The following is a 27,534-nucleotide window of genomic DNA, read 5'->3' as shown; positions in this document are numbered from 1 at the left end:
TTAGCAGCCTGGCTGCAGATCTTTAAAGCACAGGGATAGAAAAAAAAAAATCTTACAAAAATGAAAGCGTAAAAAAAAAAAAATATTTTAAAGCCCGCCCCCCTCCCTGCTGGTGTTTTTTTTTTTTTTTTTTAAAGGGCTCGGTTAACCGGGGCGGGGGCTGGATGTGTGAATAACGGGGTGGCACAGATCCTGGGGGGTGCTGCACCCCTCTGTGGCTTCCTTGAGAGACTGCTGTGGTGGGTGGATTCCAGCAGCCGGGGCCACGTGGCCAGGCCTGGTTGTTCAGGACGAAAGTGTCCCAGAGAAAACAGGCTTCTGGGCCCACTCGGGGGGCTTCCATGTGGGGGCCTAGCACAAGATGTGTGGGGCTCTGTTCCCCAATGAGTCTCTCAGAGCAGGCTGCTTCTTTACCCCAGTTTGGGGGTCTGACACTGAGGCCTTTGAAATGAGTCTGTTCCACAGCGCCCACCACTTCAAAGATGGGGGGGACACACCGGGGATTGGCGTGGGGCCGCTCCGAGCGCTCCCCCCACGGACCCACGGGGCATATAACCCTTGCTGGTACATTGGGGCATAGAGGAGCGCCCATGGGCACTGGAGCAGCTGGCACCGCTGGGGTAAGAGAGATGTATCCACATGCCGGAGGCCATTCTGGTCCCCACCCCATCTTAATCTACCACTCCCCCGAGCCAGGGAGAGAACCCAGGAGTCCTGGCTCCCAGCCCCCCTGCTCTAACCATTAGACCCCACTCCACCCAGGTCTGGGGAGAGAACCCTGGAGTCCTGGCTCCCAGGCCCTGCTCTGACCACTAAACCCCACTCTCCACCCAGGTCTGGGGAGAAAACCCAGGAGTCCGGGTGTGTGTGTGAATGGGGGGGAGGCGCACGCAATCATTATTTAATGGAGGGGGTGAGAGGCTGAAAGCTCTATAATGATTCAAAGCCAGATCACCACCCTCCCCAGCTGCCATTTTCCGTCTCCGCTTCTCGGGAAATGTCCCCAACCCCTTGGCAGTATTTTTTCGCTGGCGCAAGTGACGGTTGCTGATGTCTTCCCCGGAAAAACCGACAACCCCCCCCACCCCCGGCCACTGACCGCTTGAAAGACTCGGGCCCGGAGCTGGAGGAGGCTGAGGGGCAGAGGTGGGAACAGCCAGTGGGGCTCTGAGGTTGGCAGGAGAACGACGATTGTTCCCCGCGTCCAGCCGGGGGCGGAGAAGAAGGAAGCAGGAGTTTGCAGCCAGGGCGATATTCGGACCGACGTTCCGGCCCAGCTTACCTGGCATCTCCGGCGCAGGAGGGTTTTCAGAACAGGTTGGACCCGCGCCTGTCGGGAGGATACGGGTTTACATGGCCCTGCCTTGGCGCATCCTCCCATCGTGCTCCCTCCTGGCCTGACATTTCTAGGACTGTTACACCCCCATATGGCCCCCTGAAATGTCTCATGGCTCCCTAGGGGTTGGGCCTTTACCCCTTTCCTCCCCCCGGCGGCTCCACTTCTTCAAGTTGTGGGGGTGTCACTTCATTCTTTGTTGCTCCCAGCCGGCCAGGCATCACATGTGGGCCGGCTGGCTCCCTTTCCGCCGCTGCGTTAACCACCGTGCAAAGCCGAGAGGGAAACTGAGGCACGGGGCAGGCTCATAAACGCATCACAGCAACTTCTCGCAGCAGCAGGCAAGTCTGACAAACGGCTCTCCCCCGGGGCAGGCCCCTGGGCTGACTCTGAGTCCACCAGCGGGGCAGCCGGGCGCTACGCAAAACCGGTGCCTGACTTGGAGTTGGGCTGGGGCTGGGCCCTGCTTTTCACGGCAAGGAAGAAGAGCCCTTTGAGCCGGGATATTTTCTCCCCCCTGCAGGTGTTTATGCATGGTATAAAATTGCCTCTTGGGTCAGCTAAACCCCTTGCCTGCTGCAGGTGCCCTCTGCAGCCCTGGAATTTCGTGGCTTTGCTCTGCACCCAGAACTTCATAGGTGCACATGAGAATGGCCAGAGTGGGTCAGACCAAAGGTCCATCCAGCCCGGTATCCTGTCTGCCGACAGTGGCCAATGCCAGGTACCCCAGAGGAATGAACAGGACAGAGAATCATCATGTGATCCATCCCGTCATCCATTCCCAGCTTCTGGCAAACAGAGGCTAGGGACACCATCCCCGCCCAGCCTGGCTAATAGCCATTGATGGACCCATCCTCCATGAACTTATCTACTGCTTTTTTGAACCCAGTTACAGTCTTGGCCTTCGCAACTTCTTCCAGCAAGGAGTTCCACAGGTTGACCGTGCGTTGTGTGAAGAAACTTCCTTTTGTTTGTTTTAAACCTGCTGCCTGTTCATTTCATTGGGTGACCTCTCGTTCTTGTGTTATCAGGAGTAAAAAACACGCCCTCATTTACTTTCTACACACACGTCATGATAGACCTCTGTCGTATCCCCCTTTAGGCATCTCATTTCCAAGCTGAAAAGTCCCCGTCTTATTAATCTCTCCTCGTACGGACGCCCTTCCACACCCCTGATCAACATAAGTGGAGTAGGGCAGTAGCTCCCCGCCAGCTGGATGTTGTTCAGTGTGATACGACAGTCCTGGTCTTGCTCCCAGATCGTGCTGGGTGCTGACCAAACCCAGAACACGGAGCCTGAGCCTGCCCTAACCCCGGTGAGTTTACATGCTCCGCTAAGGAAATATCCCCCTTTGGCTGGCTGGGCCGTGGAGAAACCGGCGCTGAAAGGAATGAACATTGAGTGGTTCCAGGCTTGATTCTGAAGCGAGGGAGGCTGGGCCCTAATAGGATGAGGCCGCCCAGGGCCAAGAAGTGGGGCAGAGACCCCCAAACCCAGGGGTGTCTCTTAGGCTTCAACTCCCCCTGCCCAATACCAAGGGCGAACTCCTGGCTCACTAACCACGAAGGACCCGGGCGTCCCCAGGGGTGCTCCGGCCCGGCTGGGCAAGCTGGACTAAGTGATCCACAGTCACTTGCCCCAACGAGCCCAAAATATTCAGGTCGCTCCCTGTCCCGAGAGATCAGGCCCTGAGCCCGGGGCGGTTTGACACGAAGCCAGAGTGGGCAGCCCGGCCGCTCGCAAACTCCCTGCAGATGTAACGAGGAGGACAAGGAAAGGAGTTATTGGCTGCTTCAAGCCGGGGCCGTGTCCACCCCACTGCGTACGTCCGTGGTTCCCAAAGGGGACAGTCTCGCAGCAAGGGGGCAGCCCTGAGCGTCCGTCAGGGGGACGCCGGGGGTCTCGGCATCTGGCTCCTGCAAGAGTCCAAAGAGCAGCGAGCGAAGGATCGGCCATTCTCGGGCCCCGGGCTTTTATGGCTTTCTTCCTGAATTGCAGGCTGGGGGCCGAGACCACTTGCACATGGTTTCAGAACCCAGGATTTCTCACGGAGGGAGCAGACACGGAGGTAGCCCCGGGCCAGCAGGGGAGACGGGCCGCAGCGAAGCAGCGTTTCGTAGCATCTAAACACGCTGGGAGAAGTCCAGGACCCACCTTAATCGGGCCAAGGCCCAGGGGAAACAGCCGGGTTTCAAGCAGTGAATGGGTCAGTGATCAACTGAGGCCTAAAGCCTTGGGAAAAGCGGGCACCTGGTTGGCCACCGTCACACCCAGGAGCCCTGGCTCCCATGTATTCCCCTCCCAGAGCTGGGAGAGAACCCCGGAGTCCTGGCTGCCAGCCCCGCTGCTCTAACTACGAGACCCCACTCCCCTCCTCCAGAGCCAGGGAGAGAACCCAGGAGTCCTGGCTCCCAGCCCCCCAGCTCTAACCACTAGAGCCCACTCCCCTTCCAGAGCCAAGGAGAGAACGCCGGAGTCCTGGCTCCCAGGCCTGCTGCTCTAACCATGAGACCCCACTCCCCTCCTCCAGAGCCAGGGAGAGAACCCAGGAGTCCTGGCTCCCAGCCCCCCAGCTCTAACCACTAGAGCCCACTCCCCTGCCAGCGCTGGGAGAGAACCCCGGAGTCCTGGCTGCCAGCCCCGCTGCTCTAACCACGAGACCCCACTCCCCTCCTCCAGAGCCAGGGAGAGAACCCAGGTGTCCTGGCTCCCAGCCCCCCTGCTCTAACCACTAGACTCCACTCCCTTTCCAGAGCCAAGGAGAGAACCCCGGAGTCCTGGCTCCCAGGCCTGCTGCTCTAACCATGAGACCCCACTCCCCTCCTCCAGAGCCAGGGAGAGAACCCAGGAGTCCTGGCTCCCAGCCCCCCAGCTCTAACCACTAGAGACCACTCCCCTGCCAGCGCTGGGAGAGAACCCAGGAGTCCTGGCTCCCTGCCCTGCACAGTGAATAGGTTCCCTGCCCAAAGGTGTTGCTAAAACAGTGCCCGGGCCCCCAGAACAAACACACCCGAGCTCCACACCCAGGTCAGCTCCAGCTGACGTAGCTTTGAACCTGCCACACCTGGATGTAAACTCCCGAGCCAGCCAGACCCGCCCTGCAGCCACCTTTGCCACCCAGCCCGTTCTGGCTCCTTCCCCCACCCGGCTCGTAGGTGTCGCAGACTGAGCTGAAGCAATCCCTCTGCAAGACAACAGCGTAGAACCCAGGCGTCCTAGCACCCAGCCCCACCCTCTGCTCCAAAACCACTAGACCCCACCCCGCTCCGGTATCAGAGCTGGGAGAGAACCCAGGAGTCCTGGCTGTGGGGTTAATGGCCAGTTGGGGGGGCCCTCTGCAGCATGGGGGTCGGGGGAGTGAAAAGGTTAATACAGGCCAGGCTCAGGCCCGGGGATGGGGAGCGGAGCAGAACTGGGCCTCCCTCCCTGGGCCCACCAAAGCAAAGATGGGATGGGATAGGGAGGTGCACTAGGCCAGGCAGGGAACTGAGGAGAGAACCCAGGAGTCCTGGCTCCCAGCCCCCCGCCCTCTAACCACTAGACCCCACTCCCCTCCCAGAGCCAGGCAAGAACCCAGGCATCCTGGCTCATCCCCCCCCCCACACACACACACACTCCCCAGAGTCTGTCTCTGCAAAGAGAGGGTTGTTCTGGGCCAGGTCGGTTTCCCCCCAAGCTGGGCTGGGCTCCCGTTTCCCTCCATTGTTCTCCCCAAGTCCGGCTCCGTGGGAATTCGATCCCGGTTCAACCAGTCCCAGCCGGAGCTGCCTGGTCACTCTGACCCCGGCTGCGGGGAGCAGGGCAAGGGGTCGGCAGGGGGCCCTGGGCTGCAGGGAGCAGGTCAAGGGGTCAGTGGGGGGCCCTGGCGTGTGGGGAGCGGGGCGGGGGGTCATTGGGGGGCCCTGGGTTGTGGGGAGCGGGGTGGGGGGTCAGCGGGGAGCTCTGGGGTGCGGAGAGTGGGGCGGGGGGTCGGCAGGGAGCGCTGGGCTGCAGGGAGCGGGCCGGGGGGTCGGCGGGGGGCCCTGGGCTGCGGGGAGCAGGGCGGGGGGTCAGCGGGGAGCGCTGGGCCGCAGGGAGCGGGGCGGGGGGTCAGCGGGGAGCGCTGGGCCGCAGGGAGCGGGGCAAGGGGTCAGCGGGGGTCCCTGGGCCGCAGGGAGCAGGGCGGGGGGTCAGCAGGGAGCGCTGGGCTGCGGGGAGCGGGGCGGGGGGTCAGCGGGGAGCGCTGGGCTGCGGGGAGCGGGGTGGGGGGTCAGCGGGGGGCCCTGGGCTGCAGGGAGCAGGGCGGGGGCTCAGCAGGAAGCGCTGGGCTGTGGGGAGCGGGGCGAGGGGTCGGTGGGGGGCCCTGGGCTGCGGGGAGCGGGGCGGGGAGTCAGCAGAGAGTGCTGGGCTGCGGGGTGGGTGGTCAGCAGGGAGCACTGGGCTGCGGGGAGGGGGGCGGGGGGTCGGCAGGGGGCACTGGGCTGCTGGGAGTAGGGTGGGGGCTCACTCCTGTGGCAGTCACTCCTAGGCCAGGGGTCCCTGTATAAACAGCCCCTCTGCCCCACCCCAGAGGCGGCTGCACCCTTGGCCGTGGCGATTGACCTGCTGGGCTGGTATTTCCCGCTCTGTGCCCCGGCGCACCCAGCTCTCGGTTCCGGCTCGGCCAGGGAGACACATCAGAGGCTCTTCTAGCCCCATCGCTGCAGCTGTTACTCTGTGCTGGAGCCACCAACCCCCTGCTCTAACCACTAGACCCCACTCCCCGCCCAGAGCCAGGGAGAGAACCCAGGAGTCCTGGTGCCCAGCCCCCCTCGCTCTAACCACTAGACCCCACTCCCCGCCCAGAGCCAGGGAGAAGACCCAGGAGTCCTGGCTCCCAGCCCCCCCCCGGCCCAGGGCTGAGGGGGCGTTCTTTTGCGTCTTCACAGCTGGTTGAGCAGCTGGCGCGGGGACAAGGGGGTGGAAGGCTGTGGGGGCGGGGCCCATGGTTACCTGCCCAGGTATACTGCGGGGCGCGGCAGCTGGGGATCGCACCACACACCTGTGCCCAGGTGACGGAGGGGAACGGACGGTTCCTTGGACACCGAAGAGCCGGATCTGGTGGGACTGAGGGGTGCCCCCCGCCCCGTTGTCCGTATCTCCCCCCAACACACTTGAGATGCCTCTTTCTCCCACCCCTGGCAGGGCAACGTCGAAATAGCCAGCGAGAGATCGGGTAAGTATGTGGAGGGGAAGCGGGCAGGATAGACTGGAGGGGGTGAGCCCAGCCCCCCAGGGATGGGGTCAGCATGTGGGCTGAGAGGACAGTCACCCCCCCTCCCCCAGCTCAGCCCCATGCCAAGAAATTGCAGGTTATCAGGCCTGAGTCAATATTGCCCAGGCTCCTGTGTTGGCCTTGGTCTGGGGACAGGATGTGGGGCTGGGGGGCTGCCCCTTGGGGCGTGGGGCTCCCCCCCATGGATGTGGGTTGCGGGTGGAGGGAAATAGTCTGTTCCCACACCCTTGATAAACAGACCAGTTCCGCGTGGGGCGAAACATGGGAGGCGTGACACGAGGAGAGGCTGGACCGTCCCGGACGCCTGGGTTCTCTCCCAGCTCTGGGAAGGGAGTGGGGGCCAGGGGTTAGAGCAGAGGGAGGCTGGGAGCCAGGACTCCTCGGTTCTCTCCCTGGCTCTGGGAAGGGAGTGGGGGCGAGGGGTTAGAGCAGGGGGGGCTGGGAGCCAGGACTCCTGGGTTCTCTCCCCAGCTCTGCAGGGGGGAGGGTGCCACCCCCAGACTCTGTCAACGATTCTCTCCCTGTCTTTGAACTTCCAAGGTGAAGTGTGAACTGTGGATCCTGTCAACACCATGAGCTCCTCAGGCAGGTGAGTACGTGGTGGGGAGCCAGGAGTCCTGGGTCCTCTCCCTGGCTGTGGAAGGGGAAGGGGGGCTAGTGGTTGGAGCAGTGGGGGGCTGGGAGCCAGGACTCCTGGGTCCTCTCCCTGACTCTTGGACGGGAGCGGGACCCCAGCAATCTGGCTCTGCTCTCCTTTAACTTTCTCTTTCTCCTTCCCCCTTTCCGCAGCGAGGTCTCCAAGCCCAGTGCCAGGGAGATCTACGGTGAGTCTCTGGTGGGGAGCGAGGGGAGGACTGGAGGATGAGTCGTGGTGTTACTGTAGGGTCTCTGTGCTGGGGGGGGCCGTCCATGGGGCGGTGTTATTGTAGGGTCTCTGTGCTGGGCGGGGGGCGTCCATGGAGTGGTGTTATTGTAGGGTCTCTGTGCTGGGCGGGGGGTGTCCATGGGGCGGTGTTATTGTAGGGTTTCTGTGCTGTGCGGGGGGGGTGTCCATGGGGTGGTGTTATTGTAGGGTCTCTGTGCTGGGCGGGGGGGGGTGTCCATGGGGTGGTGTTATTGTAGGGTCTCTGTGCTGGGCGGGGGGTGTCCATGGGGCGGTGTTATTGTAGGGTCTCTGTGCTGGGTGGGGGGGTGTCCATGTGGTGGTGTTATTGTACGGTCTCTGTGCTGGGCAGGGGGGGTGTCCATAGGGTGGTGTTATTGTAGGGTCTCTGTGCTGGGCGGGGGGGGGGTCCATGGGGTGGTGTTATTGTAGGGTCTCTGTGCTGGGCGGGGGGGGGTCCATGGGGTGGTGTTATTGTAGGGTCTCTGTGCTGGGTGGGGTGGAGTCCATGGGGCGGTGTTATTGTAGGGTCTCTGTGCTGGGCGGGGGGGGTCTATGGGGCGGTGTTATTGTAGGGTCTCTGTGCTGGGTGGGGGGGGTCTATGGGGTGGTGTTATTGTAGGGTCTCTGTGCTGGGCGGGGGGGGTGTCCATGGGGTGGTGTTATTGTAGGGTCTCTGTGCTGGACGGGGGGGGTGCCTATGGGGCAGTGTTATTGTAGGGTCTCTGTGCTGGGCGGGGGGTGTCCATGGGGTGGTGTTATTGTAGGGTCTCTGTGCTGGGTGGGGGGGGTCCATGGGGCGGTGTTATTGTAGGGTCTCTGTGCTGGGCGGGGTGGGGTTCATGGGGCGGTGTTATTGTAGGGTCTCTGTGCTGGGTGGGGGGGGTCCATGGGGTGGTGTTATTGTAGGGTCTCTGTGCTGGGCGGGGGGGGGTCTATGGGGCGGTGTTATTGTAGGGTCTCTGTGCTGGGCGGGGGGGTCTATGGGGTGGTGTTATTGTAGGGTCTCTGTGCTGGGCGGGGGGGGTGTCCATGGGGTGGTGTTATTGTAGGGTCTCTGTGCTGGACGGGGGGGGTGCCTATGGGGCAGTGTTATTGTAGGGTCTCTGTGCTGGGCGGGGGGTGTCCATGGGGTGGTGTTATTGTAGGGTCTCTGTGCTGGGTGGGGGGGGGTCCATGGGGCGGTGTTATTGTAGGGTCTCTGTGCTGGGCGGGGTGGGGTCCATGGGGCGGTGTTATTGTAGGGTCTCTGTGCTGGGCGGGGGGGGTCCATGGGGTGGTGTTATTGTAGGGTCTCTGTGCTGGGCGGGGGGGGTCTATGGGGCGGTGTTATTGTAGGGTCTCTGTGCTGGGCGGGGGGGGTCTATGGGGTGGTGTTATTGTAGGGTCTCTGTGCTGGGCGGGGGGGTGTCCATGGGGTGGTGTTATTGTAGGGTCTCTGTGCTGGACGGGGGGGGTGCCTATGGGGCAGTGTTATTGTAGGGTCTCTGTGCTGGGCGGGGGGTGTCCATGGGGTGGTGTTATTGTAGGGTCTCTGTGCTGGGTGGGGGGGGTCCATGGGGCGGTGTTATTGTAGGGTCTCTGTGCTGGGCGGGGTGGGGTCCATGGGGCGGTGTTATTGTAGGGTCTCTGTGCTGGGCGGGGGGGGTCCATGGGGTGGTGTTATTATACGGTCTCTGTGCTGGGCGGGGGGGGGTCCATGGAGCGGTGTTATTGTAGGGTCTCTGTGCTGGGCGGGGGGGGGTCCATGGGGCGGTGTTATTGTAGGGTCTCTGTGCTGGGCGGGGTGGGGTCCATGGGGCGGTGTTATTGTAGGGTCTCTGTGCTGGGCGGGGGGGGGTCCATGGGGCGGTGTTATTGTAGGGTCTCTGTGCTGGGCGGGGTGGGGTCCATGGGGCGGTGTTATTGTAGGGTCTCTGTGCTGGGCGGGGGGGGTCCATGGGGTGGTGTTATTATACGGTCTCTGTGCTGGGCGGGGGGGGGTCCATGGGGCGGTGTTATTGTAGGGTCTCTGTGCTGGGCGGGGTGGGGTCCATGGGGCGGTGTTATTGTAGGGTCTCTGTGCTGGGCGGGGGGGGGTCCATGGGGCGGTGTTATTGTAGGGTCTCTGTGCTGGGCGGGGTGGGGTCCATGGGGCGGTGTTATTGTAGGGTCTCTGTGCTGGGCGGGGGGGGTCCATGGGGTGGTGTTATTGTAGGGTCTCATGCAGACCCCGCTGGTTGCAGTCACTGCGTTTCCTCCGGCACTCGGGGTGGAGCAGTCCAGAGGCCGACCTGGCAAAATCCCAAAAGGAAATAAAGTGCTTGAACCGCCCGCCCCCCGCCCTCCCCCCATCTTCTCCCTTGGTCTGATCACCAGGACCTCCCCCTCCGCCCCAGGGTGTATCCCCCCCAATTCTCCCCTGGTCTGATCACCAAGACCTGCCCCCCCCGCCCAAGGGTGTATCCCCCCCCCACTTCTCCCCTGGTCTGATCACCAGGACCTGCCCCCCCGCCCCAGCATGTATGTCTGCCCCCCACTTCTCCTCTGGTCTGATCACCAAGACCTGCCCCCCCCCGCCCCAGGGTTTATCTCCCCCCCCCCGACTTCTCCTCTGGTCTGATCACCAGGACCTGCCCCCCCCGCCCCAGGGTGTTTCTCCCCCCCCACCCTGCCCAAGGAGGGAAACCGAAAGAGAAACAGAGGGAGGCCCAGGTATGAGCCAAACGGGGGGGGGGGGGGTCCTGCTAATCCCCAGTTGCAGCCGCCAAACTGGTTTCCCCAGGGCATGCTGGGACAGTCACTCCCTGCCCTGCAGCCAGATGGGAGCCGGGGGCCCCTGGAGGGGACAAGCCCCGGGCCCCATTCCCCGCCCCCCTGAGCCAGCCAGTCCCTGCCCTATGGCCGGACGGGAGCCGGAGGGGACAGGCCCCGGGCCCCATTCCCCCTTTATAATTTCCCCGTCTCTTTTCACAGAGCAAAGGAAGAAATATTCCAACTTCATTATGGCCGACGTCTCCCAATACACAGTCAACGTGAGCCTGGGGCTCTGGGGGTGCAGTTGGGGGGGGAGGACCAAGGGTTGGGGGTCACATGGGCCCCACTAGGGAGAGGGTAACTAGGGGGCCCCGGCCCCCATCTGGCCCCAGGGTGGGGACTGGCTGTCTGGTGGGGGGGGATGGGGCAGGACCCCGAAGGGGGGTGTTAAGGGCTGCAGGAGGTAGTGCTGGTGGGGGAGGCGTTGGTGTTTGTTTGGAGGAAAGGGGCTTCGGGGCTGGTGTGGCTGGGGCTGCATGGGAGTGTGTTGGGAGCCTGGGGGGCTGTGGGCATTGGGGGGGCTGCCTAGGGGGCCTTGGGCCAGGGGGGCTGGGGAGAGGGAGTCTAGGGGGTCTGTGGGCTGTGGGGATCGGGGCTGCCTAGGGGGCATTGAGTCGCGGGCCTGGGGAGATGGGTGTTGGGAGCCTGGAGGGTCTGTGGGCTGTGGGGATGGGGGGGCTGCCTAAGGGGTGTTGGGCCAGGGGGGCTGGGGAGAGGGGTGTTGGGATCCTGGGGGGGCTGTGGGGATGGGGGGGCTGCCTAGGGGGCGTTGGGCCAGGGGGCTGCATGGGGGCGGCTCTGGGCTCACCCCTTGCCCCCTCCAGCACCTGGTGACGTTCCCGGTTGGGGAGACAGCGGAGCTGCGCTCGGTGGAGGACGCCGTGCGCAGAGTGGCCGCCATGGAGGCCCAGGGCCAGGTGTGGGCCCAGGAGATGCTGCTGCAGGTCACTGGGTCGGCCATCAGGCTGCTCGACGTCCACTCCAAGGTGTGTGGGGGGGGGCTGGGGGGGGCCTGGCTCTGGGGGCATTTCTGGGGGGGCTGGGCTTGCCATCCCTCTGTCGCCCCCCGCAGGAGGAGCTGGAGAGCTGTGGGCTGGCGGGGGCGCTGGGTCTGGGGGTGCTGGGTCCAGGGGTGTTTCTGGGGGTGCCGGGCTGGCCGTGACTCTGTCGCCCCCCACAGGAGGAGCTGGAGAGCTACAGGCTGGCAGGGGAGCTGGGTCTGGGGGCTCTGGGCTGGGTGGAGCTGGGTCCAGGGCAGGGTCTGGGAGCATCAGTCCAGCCATGACTCTGTCGCCCCCCGCAGGAGGAGCTGGAGAGCTGTGGGCTGGCGGGGGCACTGGGTCTGGGGGTGCTGGGTCCGGGGGTGTTTCTGGGGGTGCCGGGCTGGCCGTGACTCTGTCGCCCCCCACAGGAGGAGCTGGAGAGCTATGGGCTGGCGGGGGTCCTGCGCTGCGAGGCCGTGCTGCCCAGCGCCCGCGCCCGCTCCCTGCTGCTCCTCGTGTGCCAGGAGCCCCAGCAGACCCAGCCCGACGCCCACTTCTTCCAGTGCACCCACATCAGGGTGAGGAGCTGCCCTCGGGGACCGCGGGGGGGGAGGGAGGGACTCTCGCCCGAACGCCTGGGTTCCTACTCTGCCCTGGGGGTCCTGCCTCTTTAAGTGCCACTGGCTCTGCCCCCTTTGGTTGACATAACTAGCCCCGCCCTTTTCACTTGAACGCATTAGCCCCACCCCTTTGCAGCCGGACTCCTGGGTTCCTCCTCCAGGGATGCCCCCACAATGCACCCGCTGCCTTTATAGGGCACTGGGAGCCACTGGTCCCGCCCATTTGATGCCATCCTTAGCCCCACCCCCTTTTTTCCTGCCCTGGCATTCACCCGGACTCCTGGGTTGCCTTTGAACAGCCCTGGGCAGTGATAGCTCCACCCCTTTTTTTGCATCATGTCCCCAGGGGCTCCACCACTGCCCCTAGGGACAAGCCTTCATTGGCCAATCAGGATGTGGCTCCCACATGGCAGAAAGTCCCGCCTTCTGATGGGAGGGACTTCCAGGCAGCGGCAGCCAATCAGCTTCCAGAGCCACAATCTCTATTGCAAAAAGTCCCACCTTCCAGCCAGTGTGAGGAACTTCCAGGCAGCGTCAGCCAATAAACATCTTGAGCCAGTACATCGCAGCAAGTCCCGCCTTCTGGGAAAGAAGCCAATTTGGCAGCAGCCAATCAGCTTCTTAGGACTGTAGGGTCCAATGCAGGAAGTCCCATCTTCCAATGGGAGGGAGTTCTCTGCTGCATCAGCCAATCAGCTTCAAAGGGCCTTGGATGCATTCTAGGAAGTCCCACCTCCCCATGGAGGATTGACAGCTGTCAGCCCCTACCTCTAGTGGGGAAGTGGGGGTCTGACTCTGCGGGAAGGTGGGGCTCTTTTCCCCAGAGGGGATAATGTTGGTGTGTCTCCTCCACTCCCCATGCCAAGGGGGCCAGCCATCCCGAGGCATGCTGGGTAGCAGGTGGCAAAAGCGGGGTGTTCTGATCCGGTTGGTGTCATGGAGTCCCCGGGCGATGCTCTAGATCTGCTCCCCACGAAGCCAGTCAGGACTCCGGGGAGTCTCCTTTCTGGGAGCAGCCTGTCTGCAGGACACACAGCTCACCCGGCTGCCCCCTTCCTGGGCCTGACCTCGGAGCATCCAGCATCCTCTGCCCCTCCGGGCACTTCCCACAGCCAGTCCGCCCAGGCAGGGTCCTGGGGAAGCCAGAGGGTCCTGCCCCCCAACTCCACAGTCAGACGTGACTCTCAGCCAGCCAGTAAAACAGAAGGTTTATTAGATGACAGGAACATGGTCTAACACAGAGCTTGTAGGTGCAGAGAACAGGACCCCTCAACTGGGTCCATTTTGGGGGGCAGGGAGCCAGACAACCCCGTCTGCACTTCACTCCATGTCCCCAGCCAGCCCCAAACTGACTCACCCTCCAGCCCCTCCTCCTCTGGGCTTTGTCCCTTTCCGGGTCCAGGAGGGCACCTGATTCCTTTGTTCTCCAACCCTTTAGCTCTCACCTTGCAGGGGGGAAGGGCCCAGGCCATCAGTTGCTAGGAAACAGGGTGTCGGCCCTTCTCTGTGTCCAGACCCCTGCCCACACCTGCCCTCTAGGGCTCTGCAACGATCAAACACCCTTATCCCACCACCTAGATACTTAAGAACTGCATAGGGGAAACTGAGGCACACCCACAATATTCAGTGGAAACATTAAGAACAGTCCCGCTTCGTCACATCTCTCTGCATTTCGAGACCCGAACTGAGCGGGGTCACTTTAGCTGGTGACCTGGGGAAGTTCGAACCCACCAGCGTTCCCATGGATGCCCCAGCATCTCTCCCATTCCTTAGTGGGAGTTACACCAGGCCCTTCCAGTTTTACGTCCTCCCTTAGGTCGGGGTTGATCGATAGCACTCACATGCCACAGGTGGGAAGGTTTATGCGGCCCGTACCCTTTTGCCACCCCAAAACCCCCGGGGGTCAAACTGGGATCAGGTCTTCTCCCACTGCTCCAGTCTGGAGGGCTGAAATTTGGGCTCTCTTGGTTAAGAGCCCCCATCTTGACATGGGCCACATACTGTTCACTTACAGAACGAGCATGGAGACATCCCTTTCTCAACAACCTTGTCTCCCCAACAAGCTGGCCAAACACAGCCACTTGGTTACAGGACTGTTTAACTTTCTTAACAGCTTTCACTCCATCTGAGACCTTCTCAAAGCCATCCACACTGGATCCTTCAACAGAAAAGTCAGTGGCTTCATTCACAACAGAAAATTTCTGGCTGTTAGGAACTGAAACTTTCTTGATTAAATCACTTTCCCACCCTTCAGTTGCAGTAAACTGTTTGCAAAGACTCCATGAGGATTCCTTTCCCTAGGGGCTTTTCTATGCAACAATTCACCCTTCACAGAAATTCTGCCCTTACCCTCTTCACCTAGGGCTTGCTCTAGAGGAACACTTTCCTGAGCAACAACAGACTCTTTCTGGGCCTCACTTACATCCAGAATCACCTCTGGCCCATCAAGCGGATTCCTACACAATCCCCTTTCAGGCAAACTGACAGACTTCCTAGATAAAAGGTTAGAAGCCTTCTCCTTCCCTTTGCCACACACAAGTTCAGGAATCTTTTCCTTCTTGCTACAGGATTCCACACTCTCAGTAGGTAACACAATCAAATCACCTTTCTGCTCTCCTTGTGCCCTGGCTAGGATCTCACCCTGATTAGACAAAGTTGCTACACCCTTTCCCAACAACACACTAGCAACGGGTAAAATACAAGCACCAGAATTGTCTGGTCTCTGGGATTTTACATAGACACTGACTGGATGCGACCTAGTTACAGCACCATTCTCCCGAGCAGACACAAACTTAGGGCCATTCCCTTCCTGGGCTTTAGCTGAATCCAGAACCAACTCTGAGACAACTGCACCGTTCTCAGCCACCACAGGCTGAAAGGCCCCTTCTGTCTGCTCCACACACAAAGAGCCGGACACACTTTCTCCGTTCCCAGACACACAGCTTGGGATCTCATTCCCCTGGTCCCAGCACACAGGGCTGTTCACAGACAACTGCTTGGAGACCGGGGTAGCTCCCTCCATAGGAAAGTCAATACCCCCAACAGACACAGGCACATTTCCTTCACTATCACACTTCTCCACGCAGCTAACAGGTAAGGTGCAGGGACACTCATCTGCCACTCTCCTGGCCTTTGCACCCTGCTGACTAGACAAAGCCATCAGCTCACAAGGCTGCCTAGGCTCATCCAAACTTTCCTTACCAAGCACCTTGCCACTCCCAACAGATCCCCTGCCCTGCCTGTGTCTCCCCCGACTCAGCTGGGGTCTCAGCTCCCACTGTGCTCAGTGCTGCCCTTGCTGTCCCAGTGGGGGTAGGTAGCGAGCTCGAGCTCATTGCTTTCCTCACAGCATCAGAGCCAGCGTGAGCCCCCACTCCGGTGTGCAAGGCGGTGGGAGCATCTCTCTGTCCCACCCAGCCCCAGGGGTCTGGTTACAGGCAGGCAGGTATCCTGAGCCTAGCAGCTCCTCCTTGCTGCCAGCCAGGTCATCTGCATTTTCACTGATCATTTCCCTCTCCGCCGATTGGTTCCCTGGATTCAAATTCAAACCCTCGGCCATTACAGGAGCAGGGCCTGGATCCTGTCCCAAAGAGACACAGTCACTCCCCAACAGGGTCTCACAGCTGGTATCCTGGAGAACCCCAACGACCAGCCAGCCCCACCCCTCCTGGGTCTGCACAGGGATCTGGGCCATAGACAGGGCGAGGGGCTTCAGCCCTGGGACCCTCACCCAGCTCACACAGCCCCTCAGCGTCTGAGGCTGCACCACCAGGGGCCTGACAACAGTTCTCTGTGTCCCAGGATCTCACCACCCCAGGAATGTCTCCCCATTGACCATCACCTTCCGCTCCCACTGGGGGTCAGAGGGGCCTGAACCCAGGCCCCAGGAGACTCCACACAGACATATAGGCTGGGGTCAGGAGCAGGAGCCTGTCCACCTCCACACCCATCTGGCTAACTGAATCTATGGCCTTGGGACCCAGCAAGGGAGCTAGACACTGGGGCTTTTCTGCAGGGTCCCCCTCATTCAAATCACCAGCCTGCTCAAAGGCAGTGAGATGGGCATCCACATCCCCCCCTCCTTAACCAGGGGCAGCAATTTAGTCTCGAGGTTCCCTGCAGATCTGGCACCCCGGGTCTATCCCCACTCACCCCTGGGAGGTCCCCTCCGCCTCTCCGCTCCACCATCGCCAGTTCATGCTGCTGCTGCTCTTGCAGCTCTTTCTCGGGCTCTCGCTGTCTCTCACCGTCCTCTCGCTCTCTCGGACTCAGCTTCAATCCCGTCCGTCTCCGATCCCCCGATGGGGAACCCGATCGTGAAGACCCCCGTCTGGTCGGGGACAGGAGTCTTGGGGATGCCTGGCTACTACTCCAGCTGCTCCCAGATCCTGCTGTAGCCCCATCTGGGTCAGGAATCTGCTCCTTAGAGCGGTCGTCCTCCTCCAGCTGCACGATTAACTGTGCTTTGGGGAACTTCTCAATGTGCAACCTTCTCTTTTTGCACAGGGTTACAATGTCCTTCTTGAGGAGATGGTGACAGGCCATCACTGTGCTGTTCCCAAGTTGTTGTGGACTCACAGGCCTGTGTGCTCTCAGCACCCCATGGTTTTCAGGGAGAACCCCTAGTGTGCCAGCCCTTCTCGAGGTCACCACCTCTTTGCCAGGGTCGAGCTGTAGACTCCTTCACTCCTGGGACTGCTCGCTGCAATCCCCAGGGGAACCCTGTTACTGCAAAAGTCCTTCTCTCTTGCAGGGCCAAGCCGCAGGCTCCTCCACCCCTGAGACTGCTCACCACAGTCCCCAGGGGGACCCCATTACTGCACAGTCCTTCTCGCTGGTCACACACTCCCAGGGGTTAACTGCCCCCCGAAACCACTCCTCTCTGAGCCTTCAGCACGCCTGGTCCTTGTCAATCCCCCTTCGTTTTACTGCTCCCCAGTCACTTACTGCAGGAAGCACCATCCACGGGGTGCAGTACATCCCACCTCTGCCACCAGTTGTCACGGAGTCCCTGGGCGATGTTCTGGAACAGCTCCCCATGAAGCCAGTCAGGACTCTGGGGAAGTCTCTTTTCTGTGAGTGTGAGCAGCCTGTCTGCAGGACACACAGCTCACGCGGCTTCCCCCTTCCTGGGTCTGACCTCGGAGCATTCAGCTTCCCACAGCAAGTCCACCCAGGCAGGGTCTTGGGGAAGCCAGAGGGACTTGCCCCCCAACTTCGCAGTCACACGTGACTCTCAGCCAGCCAGTAAAACAGAAGGTTTATTAGACGACAGGAACTTGGTCTAACATAGAGCTTGTAGGTGCAGAGAACAGGACCCCCCAACTGGGTCCATTTTGGGGGGCAGGGAGCCAGACAACCCGTCTGCACTTCACTCCATGTCCCAGCCCGCCCCAAACTGAAACTCTCTCCAGCCCCCCCTCTTCTGGGCTTTGTCCCTTTCCTGGGCCAGGAGATCACCGGATTCCTTTGTTCTCCAACCCTTTAGCTCTCACCTTGCAGGAGGGAAGGGCCCAGGCCACCAGCTGCCAGGAAACAGGGTGTTGGCTATTCTCTGTGTCCAGACCCCTGCACACACCTGCCCTTTAGGGCTCTGCAGCGATCATACACCCTTATCCCAGCACCTAGATACTTAAGAACTGCATAGGGGAAACTGAGGCATCCCCACAATATTCAGAGGAAACATTAAGAATAGTCCTACTTCGTCACACCTGGCACGGATCCACACAAGGGAGTTCCTGCTATCCTGTTCCCACCCCCTGGATCAGACCCACGGGCCCATCTGCCCTGGTATCCCGCCCCCTCCCTGCCCCCTGGATCAGGCCCATAGACCTGTCTACCCTGGTATCCCACCCCCCTCAGGACAAACTCATGGGCCCATCTACCCCGGTATCTGACCTGTACGGTTCCCCCCACCCGCAGGTGGAGCCAATCCGGGACGACATTAACAGTGCCCTGCTAGACTTCAAATCGGGGAGCAACACTCAGAGGAAAGAGGCGCTAAGGTGGGGCAGGACTCTGGAGTGTGGGGGACTTTGGCTGGGCGAGTGTATTGGGGGGAATCCCAGGAAGTGGGGGGGGGCCCATACTGGGGCAGGACGTGGGGTGTAAGTGCTCTGGCCTGGATGCAGGATGTACAGAGGTACCTTGGGGTGAAGTGGAAGCCCAATGTAGGATGTCATTGGAGGAGTTCTGGGGTGGCTGAAATAAAGGAGGGATTCCATAGTGTATGTGGGTCATGGGGCGGACCAGAGGGGTGAGGTTATGGGGGGCCACACAGAGACATGAGCAAATAGAGGTGGGATTATGGGGGGTCCAGAGGGAGTGAAAGGGGGACCCCCACATGGGCTGATGGAAGTTGGGGGTGGGAGAAAGAGGAAGGGGGGTGACAGAGGCAGCCTCCAGGAGACATGGAACTACAGGGGTGTAGGGGGACCCCCTCTAGGCTGGGGGTGATGGGACAGGCTGGGGAGCCAGGGGGTGTCTTTCTGAGGGGTGGGGGCTCAAGTACATTTTTGGGTGTCTCCATCCCCGCCCATCAATCCCCACTCCATATCCTTCACAGAGAGAACCAGGAGAAGATGCAGAATGGGGCACCACCGGTCTCGGAGGGGACAGGCTCCCAGCCCCCACCTCCCCCCAGGAAGGTGGTGATCACACCCTCGGTCACCCCGAATAAGATGGAGACGCAGAGTCAGAGAGATGCAGGTGTGTGTGTTGGGGGGGGGGGCAGAGCCAGGGAGAGAACCCAGGAATCCAGGCTCCCAGCCCCCCCAACCACTAGACCCCACTCCTCCCCTCCGAGCCCAGGGAGAACCCAGGAGACCTGACCCCCCTGTCCTTTCTGCCCCCCAGCTGACCCCTTGGACCCAGGTGTGCTGCGGACTGAGTGTAATGTGGTGAGTTGGGCTGGGGGGTGGGATTTGGGGGTATTGGGGGTTAGGGTACAAGGGATGAAGTGTTGGGAGGCAGTAGGGGGAGAGGAGATTGGGGGGTGAGGGATGGCTCAGGTTTCATGTTCACCCCATCCCCTGGTGGGGCGTGGCGGGGACGATCTGCTGCAGCCCCACCCCCCGAGCTGGCAGGGACTTGGGGGTGGGAGCTCTGGGGGCTGCGCAGAGAGGCCCCCTCCACTCACTCCCAGCCCCCCGCTCCCCCTCCAGGAGCTGCTGAACCGAGTCTTCGACGACATCGAAGTTTTTGTGGCCAAACTGCAGAAATCAGCAGAGGCCTCGCGGGTCCTGGAGCAGCTGAAACGGTCCAGTCGGGGGCGCCGCCGCCAGCCAGGGGGTGAGAGACCCCGAGACCCCTCCCTCGGACACCCCCCTGAGACCTCCTGTCTCGCCCCACCCCCTCCTGCCCCCAGACGGCCCCCCCACTGGGAACTGCCCATGCCCCAGGGGCGCCGACGCCAGCCAGGGGGTAAGACCCCGAGATCCCCCCGTCGGCCCCTCCGAGACCTCCTGTCTCACCCCACCCCCTCCTGCCCCCAGACAGCCCCCCCACTGGGAACCGCCCATGCCCCAGGGGCACCGACGCCAGCCACGGGGTGAGACCCTGAGATCCCCCCGTCGGCCCCCCTGAGACCTCCTGTATCCCCCCACCCCCTCCAGCCCCCAGACAGCCCCCCACTGGAAACTGCCCATGCCCTGGGGGTGCCACCGCCAGCCGGGGCTGAGAGACCCTGAGATCCCCCGTCTGCCCCCCGAGACCTCCTGTCTCCTCCTGCCCCCAGACACCCCCCACTGGGAACCTCCCATGCCCCGGGGGTGCCGCCACCAGCTAGGGGGTGAGACTCCCCGGAACCCCCCTTCCCATCTGCCTTCCACCCCCTCCTTCCCCCCATACACCTGCCACTGGGAACCGTCCGTGCCAAGGGGCCCTGCCAGGAGCTGGGGGTGAGAGAGAGACCCCTCTGCCCCCCGAGATCTCCCCTGTCTGCCCCACCAATACACCCCCTACTTGGAATTGCCCGATGCAGGTGCTAGGGGTGAGCTTCCTCCCATCTTCCTCTGCAGCCCCCCTCGGACATCCCTTTCTCCCCGCGCCCCCCACCCCAGAGCGCCAGGTTAACCCTTTCCTCCCCCTGCAGAGGGGCTGCTGACCCTTCGGGCCAGGCCACCCGCCATGGAAGAGTTCGAGCACACCCTGGCCAAGATGAAATATTCCTTCAGCCTCCTGGTGAGTGGCCGCTGGGGAGGGGGGAACGCGGCCCTGTATCTCCCCCCGCAATGGGGACCCCCATATGCGACCCACCCCGAGTCCTGGCTCCTAGTGTCCCTTCTCCCCATTCTAATTGCCTAATCCCCACTCCCCTCCCAGAACCAGGCGTAGAACCCAGGAGTCCTGGCTCCCAGCCCCCGCCGCTCTAACCACTGGACCCCCACTCCCTAGTGAAAGAACCCAGGAGTTCGGTCACTCTCCCTCCCCCTCCCCGTCTGGAATTTGTGGGGTTCACTGACCATAGTGGGGGGGTCTCTCTCCCTTCCCCTCTCCCCAGGCAAGACTCCGGTCAAACATCTCGAATCCCACTTCGGAGGAGCTGGTTCACTTCCTGTTTGGCCCCCTGAAAATGGTGACTGGGGGCTTGGGGGGCAGAAGTGGGGTGGGGCTGCCATAGCCCCAGCTTTGGGGCTTGGAATTGCAGTGCTGGGGTTGGGCGGGGGGAAGGGAGGGGCCTGCGGGAGCTGGGATTGGGGGGAATGACCCTGGCTTTTATGGAGCCTGGGGGGATCTGAAGTGGCCAAGGGCGGGACTGGAGGGGTTGGGTAGAAGATGGGATCCCAGCTGGGTGTTTGGGGGCTCTGAGCTGGGGGGGGTAGGAGAGGAGGGGACCGCAGGGTCGGGAGTTGCAGGGATCTGGGTGTGGGGGGATTGTGAGGAGGGATCCCACCATGGGGGGAGCTGGAGAGGGTGAGAGAGGGATCTCATCTTGGGGGGGGCTCCAGGAGGGGTGTGGCTGGAGGGGGGCAGTTGGTGTCTCCTTGGAAGGGCTGGGGGGTGGGGAGGATATGGGGGTCTGCAGGGGACGGGAGGGGAGATAGTGGGAGGCTGGAAGGGGCAGAGCTGTGGCTATGTATCCCAGCGGGGAGTCTCTTGCTGACCCTGGTCAAGAGAGGGCTGGGATCCAGGGGTCTCTCTCACCTCTCCCCGTTCCCTCCCACCCCCCCAGGTGGTGGAGTCGTCGGGGGGGCCAGAGTTTGCCAGCGAGATCCGCTCTCCCATGCTGACCCTGGAGGCCGTCACCCTTCTGCGGGGCTGCCTGGGGGCCCAGGAAGCCGTGCTGTGGGGCTCGCTGGGTGACAACTGGACCCGGCCCCGGTACTTGCTCATCCTGGGGCTAGTGGGGCGGGCGGGGGGGTAGATCTGGGGTGCTGCTTTTGGTTCTCCATGATCTCTGCCCGTGATTGACCCCAACTCTGCCAAGCCTGGGCTCTGCCCCGGGTTCCTTGATTTTTCCCCCATGATTCCACTGGTTTGCCCCTGATTTTCACCCCTGATTTACCACCCACGAGTCTGTGATTTTCACCCATGATTGTTGTCCAAAGTTCCTTCATTTTCATCCATGGTCCAGTGATTTTTCACCCGTGATTGTTGCCTGTGATTCCTTGATTTTTTTCACCCACGATTCCACTGTTTTGCTTGTGATTTTCACCCACGATTCTGTGATTTTCACTCATGATTTTCACCCACATTCTGTGATTTCCCCCCCATGATTCCACATTTTGCCCATGGTTTTCACGCATGATTTTTGCCCCGGATTCTGTGATTTTTTTTTCATCCATGATTGTTGCCCAGGGTTCCATGATTTCACCCTCCATTTCTGCCCGTTGATTTCTGCCCACGATTCCCGGAGTTTGCCCTGGTTCCAGCCCTCCGTGGGTCTGTCTCTCCCCACAGGGTGGAGTTCCCCAGGGACTACGCCGCCCCTTACACCCTGACCTTCCAATGCGGCTGGGCACCGCCGCACCGGGGCCCCGACGGGCAGCCCTGGGAGGATCCAGTGGAGACCCAGCACCGGCATGAAGCGCGCCGGGCACAGGTGACTGACGTGGGGGAGAGGCGACCCCTCATCCGATGAGGGCAGAGCGGAGTGTGGGATGAGGGAAAAGATGGGGTGGGGAGGAGGCAGGTGTGTGGGGGGGAGGGGAAGGGGCTTATAAATGGGGGTTGGTTGGGGGGATGGGAGCAGGAATGTGGGGTGCGGAGGGAGGGTGTGGTCGGGGGAAGGGTGGGGATTAGGGGGCACAGTGAGGGGAGGGGGTGACTAGGAAATGGGTATAAGAGAGATCAGAGGGTGGGAGGTGGGGTCAGAGGGCTGGGGGGTGCAGTGGGGTACGGGGGGTCACAGCGGAGAGGTCACTCCCCCCACTCACTCCATCCCCCCTTTCTTTCTGCAGCAATCGGCTCCTCCAATTGAAGCCAATGGGTGCGTATCTCTCCAGCCCGTGTCCCCCCCCCATGCACACTGCCCCTAGTCCCTCAAAGCTGTCCCTACCCCCTTGCATGGGGGGCAGGCGGGAGTGGGGTGCTGGGGCTCAGAGAGGTCTGTGGGGGGAAGGGGCTCGGTGCAGAGAGGTTGGGGGGGTGTCCCAGAGTGGGAGGGGGATGGGGGAGGAAGGAGCTGAGGTTGGGGGGAGGGTCTGAGGGGGGGCATTTGAGCTGAGGAACCTAAAAGTCCTTTTCTTTGTTTTCTGTCTTTGTTTCTCTTTGTCTGTGTGTGTGTGCGGGGGGGGGGGCAGGTGGGTTCGGTGGTGAGGGGGGCGGGGGAAGGTTAGGGGGTGGGAGGGAGGCTGCGGGGCAGAGGGGGTTGGGGGGCTGGCTTGGGGGTGTAGGGTGGTTATGGGGAGGGAGGGGATTCAGGCTGGGAGGTTAGATGGATGGGGCGAGGGAGGGGACAGTGGAGGGGGTGAGATAGATGGGTGTTAGGGGTTGGTTGGGGGCAGGGAGGGGATAAGATATTGGGGGGCAGGGGAGTGGGGGGTACATAGGACCCTAGATTTCAGTGAGGGGCTGGTGACTGGGAAGGGGACACACTGGGGGGGCATAGGGTGGGGAGGGCTGCCCCAGATGTCATAGCGAGGGCCACTTGACGAGATAGAGAGGAAGGAGGGAACGAAACAGGAAGACATCGGAGGAGAGTGAGCCGTCCTGCCAGCGCCCCACCCCCCTAGCAGCCCAGCCAAGGTAGGGAGTGGGGGGGGAGGACTTGGGGGGGCATAGACCTTTCTCCCTCCTTCCCCCTGATCCCTGCATGGGCTTGGCTGCTGGGGGTGCCCCTGCACCGTCCCCCCTGCATTGCGGGACACGAACGCTCGGGCCCTGGCGCAGTGCAGACGCTTTGACTTTGCAGCATGTGTACAGCGGGGGGGGAAGGGTTCTGCACCCTGGGGCGGGGCAGGGGAATAAGGGACAATCCCACTCTGAGCTGGGGATAGAACCCAGGAGTCCTGGCTCCCAGCCCGCCTTGCTCTAACCACTAGACCCCATTCCCCTCCCAGAGCCGGGAAGGGAATCCAGGAGTCCAGGCTCGCAGCCCTCCCCCCCCCCGCTCTCACCACTAGACCGCCCTCCCCCTGACCCAGTTTTCCTCCCCTCTCCCCCCAGCCATAGACATACAGAAGAATGCAGGCTGATGAGCTGCAAGTACGACTTTGTAGCCAGGAACAGCAACGAGCTGTCTGTCCAGCAGGGCGAGGTTCTGGAGGTGAGTCTATCTGTGGGTTTCCCTAGCTGGGGCCACTGCTGTGGGGAAGCTTGCAGCACCGAGGCACTGCTGGGGGGGGGGGAAGTGCACAACATCAGGGGTTGCCGGCTGGGGGCACTGCTGGGGGGGAAGCTCACAGCACCAGAGCACTGCTGGGGGAAGTGCACAACATCAGGGATCCTTGGCTGGGGGCACTGCTGGGGGGAAGCTCACAGTGCCGGGGCACTGTTTGGGGGGAAGCTGGCAGCACCGGGGCACTGCTGGGGGGAAAATTTGCAGCATCAGGGGTCCCCAGCCGGGGGCACTGCTGGGGGGAAATATGCAACATCAGGGATTCCCAGCTGGGGGCACTGCTGGGGGGAAGCTTACAGCACCGGGGCACTGCCGGGGGGAAGTACACAACATCAGGGATCCCCGGCTGGGGGCACTGCTGGGGGGAAGCTCACATCGCTGCGGCGCTGGTGGGGGGAAGTGCGGTAACATCAGGGATCCCCGGCTGGGGGCACTGCTGCGGGGAAGCTTGCAGCGCCTGGGCACACCTCCCCGCCCTGGCCGGGACAGTGCCCGTGGCTCAGCGTCTCTCCCTCCAGGTGCTGGACAACTCCAAGAAGTGGTGGAAGGTTCAGAACCGCTCTGACCAGCAAGGCTACGTCCCCTTCAACATCCTCAGCCCCCTCCCGGGCCCCCAGAACCGCAGCCCGGGCGACCTGCTCAACAGCATCGGCAGCGCCAGCCCCCGCCAGGCCCAAGCCCCGGTGAGCCCAGCAATACGGGAGTGGAGAATTCGACCTCTCGGGGGCGCTGGCTCTCACCCGACCCCAGGGCAGGGAGTGGCTGGCTCAGGGGGGCAGGGAATGGGGCTCAGGGCCTGTCCCATCTAGGGGGCGCTGGCTCCCACCTGGCCCCAGGGAGAGGACTGTCTGGCTCAGGGGGTCGGGGAATGGGGCACGGGGCTATGGGGCACTAATATTTCTTCCCCCTGCCTCCGATCCTGACTAGGGCCCCCCAGGCCTGCCAGCTCCGAAGAAAAAGCTCTTGGCCCTGAACGGGACCCAGTGCAACGGCTCCGAGGGGCTTGGCCTAGACCCCAATGAGAGAGGTAAGGAGGCCCCTCTATGTGAGGGGAGAGGGGCAGTACCCCATGGAGACCCCAGGACCTGCCCCTTGTGTGTGGGGGGGGAATGGGATCCCCCATAGAGACCCCAGGCTCCGCCCCTTGTGTGTGTGCGTGCGTGGGGAGGAGGGGAGAGTATCCCCATAGAGACCTCACGCCTCGCCCCTCATAGCTTCCCCATGGTGACCCCACCCTTTATATGAGGGGGGAGGTGGTGTGTGCCCTATGGGAGGCCCTGCCCCCTGGGTGTGGGAAGGATGTGGGGGGGCATATCCAGAGGGGCTCCCCAGGCCCCGCCCCCTATGGGTGGAGAGGAGGGGGGGTATGGCAGCAGGGGGTCCCTGGGCCCCATCCCCTGTGTGTGGGGAGGAGGGGGGGACTGTATCCCAGAGGGGGTCCCCAAGCCCCGCCCCCTGAGTGTGGGGAGGAGGGGAGGTATCCAGGGGGGCTCCCCAGGCCCCGCCCCCTCGGTGCGGTGGCCTCTCCCGGTGCATGCTGGGTAACGGGTGGCTTCTGTCCCGCAGAGCGGCTGAACGAGGAGCTGCTGCAGCGCCTGGCGGCCGGCCGGGGCACCCCGGCCAAGCCCTTCCAGGTGCACCGGGCTCCGGACACGGCCGTGCCGCTGGACCACGACTCCCACCCCGGCCAGGTCCAGGCCTGGCTGGAGGCCAAGGGATTCAAGCCCCTGTGAGTGGGCGTCGGGCGCCGGGATGGGCGCGAGCACATGGCGCGCCCTGATTGGCTAGCTTGAAACGTCTCTGCTTCCCCATTGGCTGGCGTGGCACCTCCTGGTTTCTGATTGACGGGGGCATCCCGGCCAGCCTCTGCTTGCCCGCCCTATCCCCACTCTGATTGGCTGTCTCAGCAGCTCCCGGTTTCTGATTGGTTAGAGGGAAGGGCTGTGACATTGCGGCAGGAGACACATCCTTTCTCTCTCCTCTGATTGGTTGGGCTGGAGCCTCGTGGCTTCTGATTGGCTCGTGGAACTCACGAACACCCCCTCCTCCCCTTGATTGCTTGAATCAACTTTCCTCTCCGCTCTGATTGGCTGGTTCTTCCCTGCTGGAGGAGCCCACTTGTGCTCTTGCTGCTCCCTGATTGGTGGCGGCTCACAACTGCCACCTTCGATTGGTCGGCTGGAGCCCGGGTGAGCCGCGATTGGGTGGTGCCTTCCCATGGAATCCTTGATGATCACATTTAATTGGGCAGCCAGGGAAGGCAAAAAGTGCTAATAACTAATTGAACCAATCAGAAAAGAGGATGGGGGGGCATTAACCAATCACGTGGCGGTTGAGGGGCGGATGCGTGGTGCTGTTTAAAGTCACTCTTGCCTTGGCATCCACCAGGATCATGGCTGGGGGCATTGCTGGGGGGGAAGCTCGCAGCACTGGGAGGGTCCCCGGCTGTGGGCACTGCTGGGGGGGAAGCTCGCAGCACTGGGAGGGTCCCCGGCTGTGGGCACTGCTGGGGGGAATCTCGCAGCACTGGGAGGGTCCCCGGCTGGGGGCACTGCTGGGGGAAGCTCGCAGTGCCGGGAGGGGGGTATCAGTGGGAGGGGGCTCTGTGGGGCACTTGGTCTGACTGCCCCCTCTGCCCCCCCCAGGACGGTGAGCACCCTGGGGGTGCTAAACGGGTCTCAGCTCTTCTCACTGTCCAAAGCCGAGTTCCAGGCCGTCAGCCCCGAGGAAGGAGCCAGAGTCTACAGCCAGGTCACCGTACACAAGGCCATGCTGGAGGTACCACGATCTGCCCCCTCCCACCTGCTCCCCCCCCCCCCCCCCCAGGTCTCCTGGGTTCTCTCTCTGGCTCAGGGAGGGGAGCGGGGTATAGTGGTTAGAGCAGGTGCGGTTGGGAGCCAGGACTCCTGGGTTCTCTCCTGGCTCGGGGAGGGGGCTGCAGGTATTTAGGGCCGTGACTAACGCAGTCTTTGCTCTTCCAGGACTTTAGGAAAACCTCGGAACTGGAAGCTGTGATGGAGAAACAGAAGAGGAAATTGGAGGGCGAGACAGAAGCCTCCTGCTCGTGAGGAAGCCAAGGACACGGTGCCCCCAAGCTGGCATAGCTTTCCCCCTACTGGCGAGGGTGCTGCTTGGGCGGGCCTGGCCCACCGGACCCCCCCGGCTCACAGACACCCCCCCAACTCTCTGTGAGGGTGTCTCCCGAAACTAGACACACTAAGGACCTCAGTAGGTTAGATTTCTTGGCTACCACCCGCTCCATTGGGGCTACCACGCCTCTTAATGGAACAGCCCCCAGCGCATTTATGCTGCTCATTCCAATTTCCTACCTCTGGGCATCTTTTTGTTGTTGTTTTTTTTACTTCCACTATTTATTTAAGAAAGGGGGCAAATGTTAAAATGTAGCCCCTCCCTTGCCCCTCCCAAATGGTATGACCTCCCTTGTCCACAATCCCCCCTCCGGTTCCCCCGAACTGGTACAACTCCTATACTCCAACCCCCCCCCACATTTCCACCCAAGTGGTACAGCTCCCCCAGTCTGCACAGAGCCCCCCGTGGTATAATTTCCAACACCCCCTTTTCATCTCAAGTGGTATGTCCCCCCATTTTCTCCCCCCAATTTCCCCCCAATGGTACAACCTTCACTACCACCACCCCTGTTTTCTCTCAATTGATATGTACCCTATTCTCCACAATCCTCCCATTTCCACCTAAACGGTGTGACTCCCCAGCCTTAGAAACCCCCCATTGCCCCCTAAAAGGTACCTCATTCTCCGCAGTGCCCCCTCCACGTCCCCCCGTGAAATGATATGACCCCCCCGCCCCCATTGTTCAGTCCCCACCAACAAACCGAATCCACCCACCTCCTGTTTGGATTGGTGC

At 62.1% G+C, this 27,534-nt stretch overlaps 1 protein-coding gene across 1 annotated transcript; it reads left to right on the top strand.

Annotated features, from left to right (window-relative positions):
* The first annotated feature begins 5,818 nt into the window (after positions 1 to 5,818).
* Positions 5,819 to 27,422, top strand: EPS8L1 (EPS8 like 1). Its single transcript, XM_038381693.2, has 21 exons — positions 5,819 to 6,531; positions 7,132 to 7,180; positions 7,381 to 7,415; positions 10,430 to 10,488; positions 11,095 to 11,256; positions 11,682 to 11,831; positions 17,796 to 17,878; positions 18,439 to 18,581; positions 18,729 to 18,772; positions 19,037 to 19,163; positions 19,966 to 20,054; positions 20,374 to 20,448; positions 21,046 to 21,194; positions 21,774 to 21,915; positions 22,274 to 22,302; positions 23,481 to 23,580; positions 24,171 to 24,335; positions 24,580 to 24,679; positions 25,219 to 25,381; positions 26,298 to 26,430; positions 26,634 to 27,422. The coding sequence occupies exons 2-21, from the start codon at positions 7,164 to 7,166 to the stop codon at positions 26,718 to 26,720; spliced, it is 2,052 nt and encodes a 683-aa protein (XP_038237621.1). The 5' UTR covers positions 5,819 to 6,531; positions 7,132 to 7,163; the 3' UTR covers positions 26,721 to 27,422.
* Positions 27,423 to 27,534: the final 112 nt, after the last annotated feature.

The sequence above is a fragment of the Dermochelys coriacea genome, chromosome 23 (genome assembly GCF_009764565.3).
Source record: "Dermochelys coriacea isolate rDerCor1 chromosome 23, rDerCor1.pri.v4, whole genome shotgun sequence".
Lineage (NCBI taxonomy): Eukaryota > Metazoa > Chordata > Testudines > Dermochelyidae > Dermochelys > Dermochelys coriacea.
The sequence above is the reverse complement of the archived record's forward strand: the minus strand, read 5'-3'. Positions and strand labels throughout refer to the sequence as shown.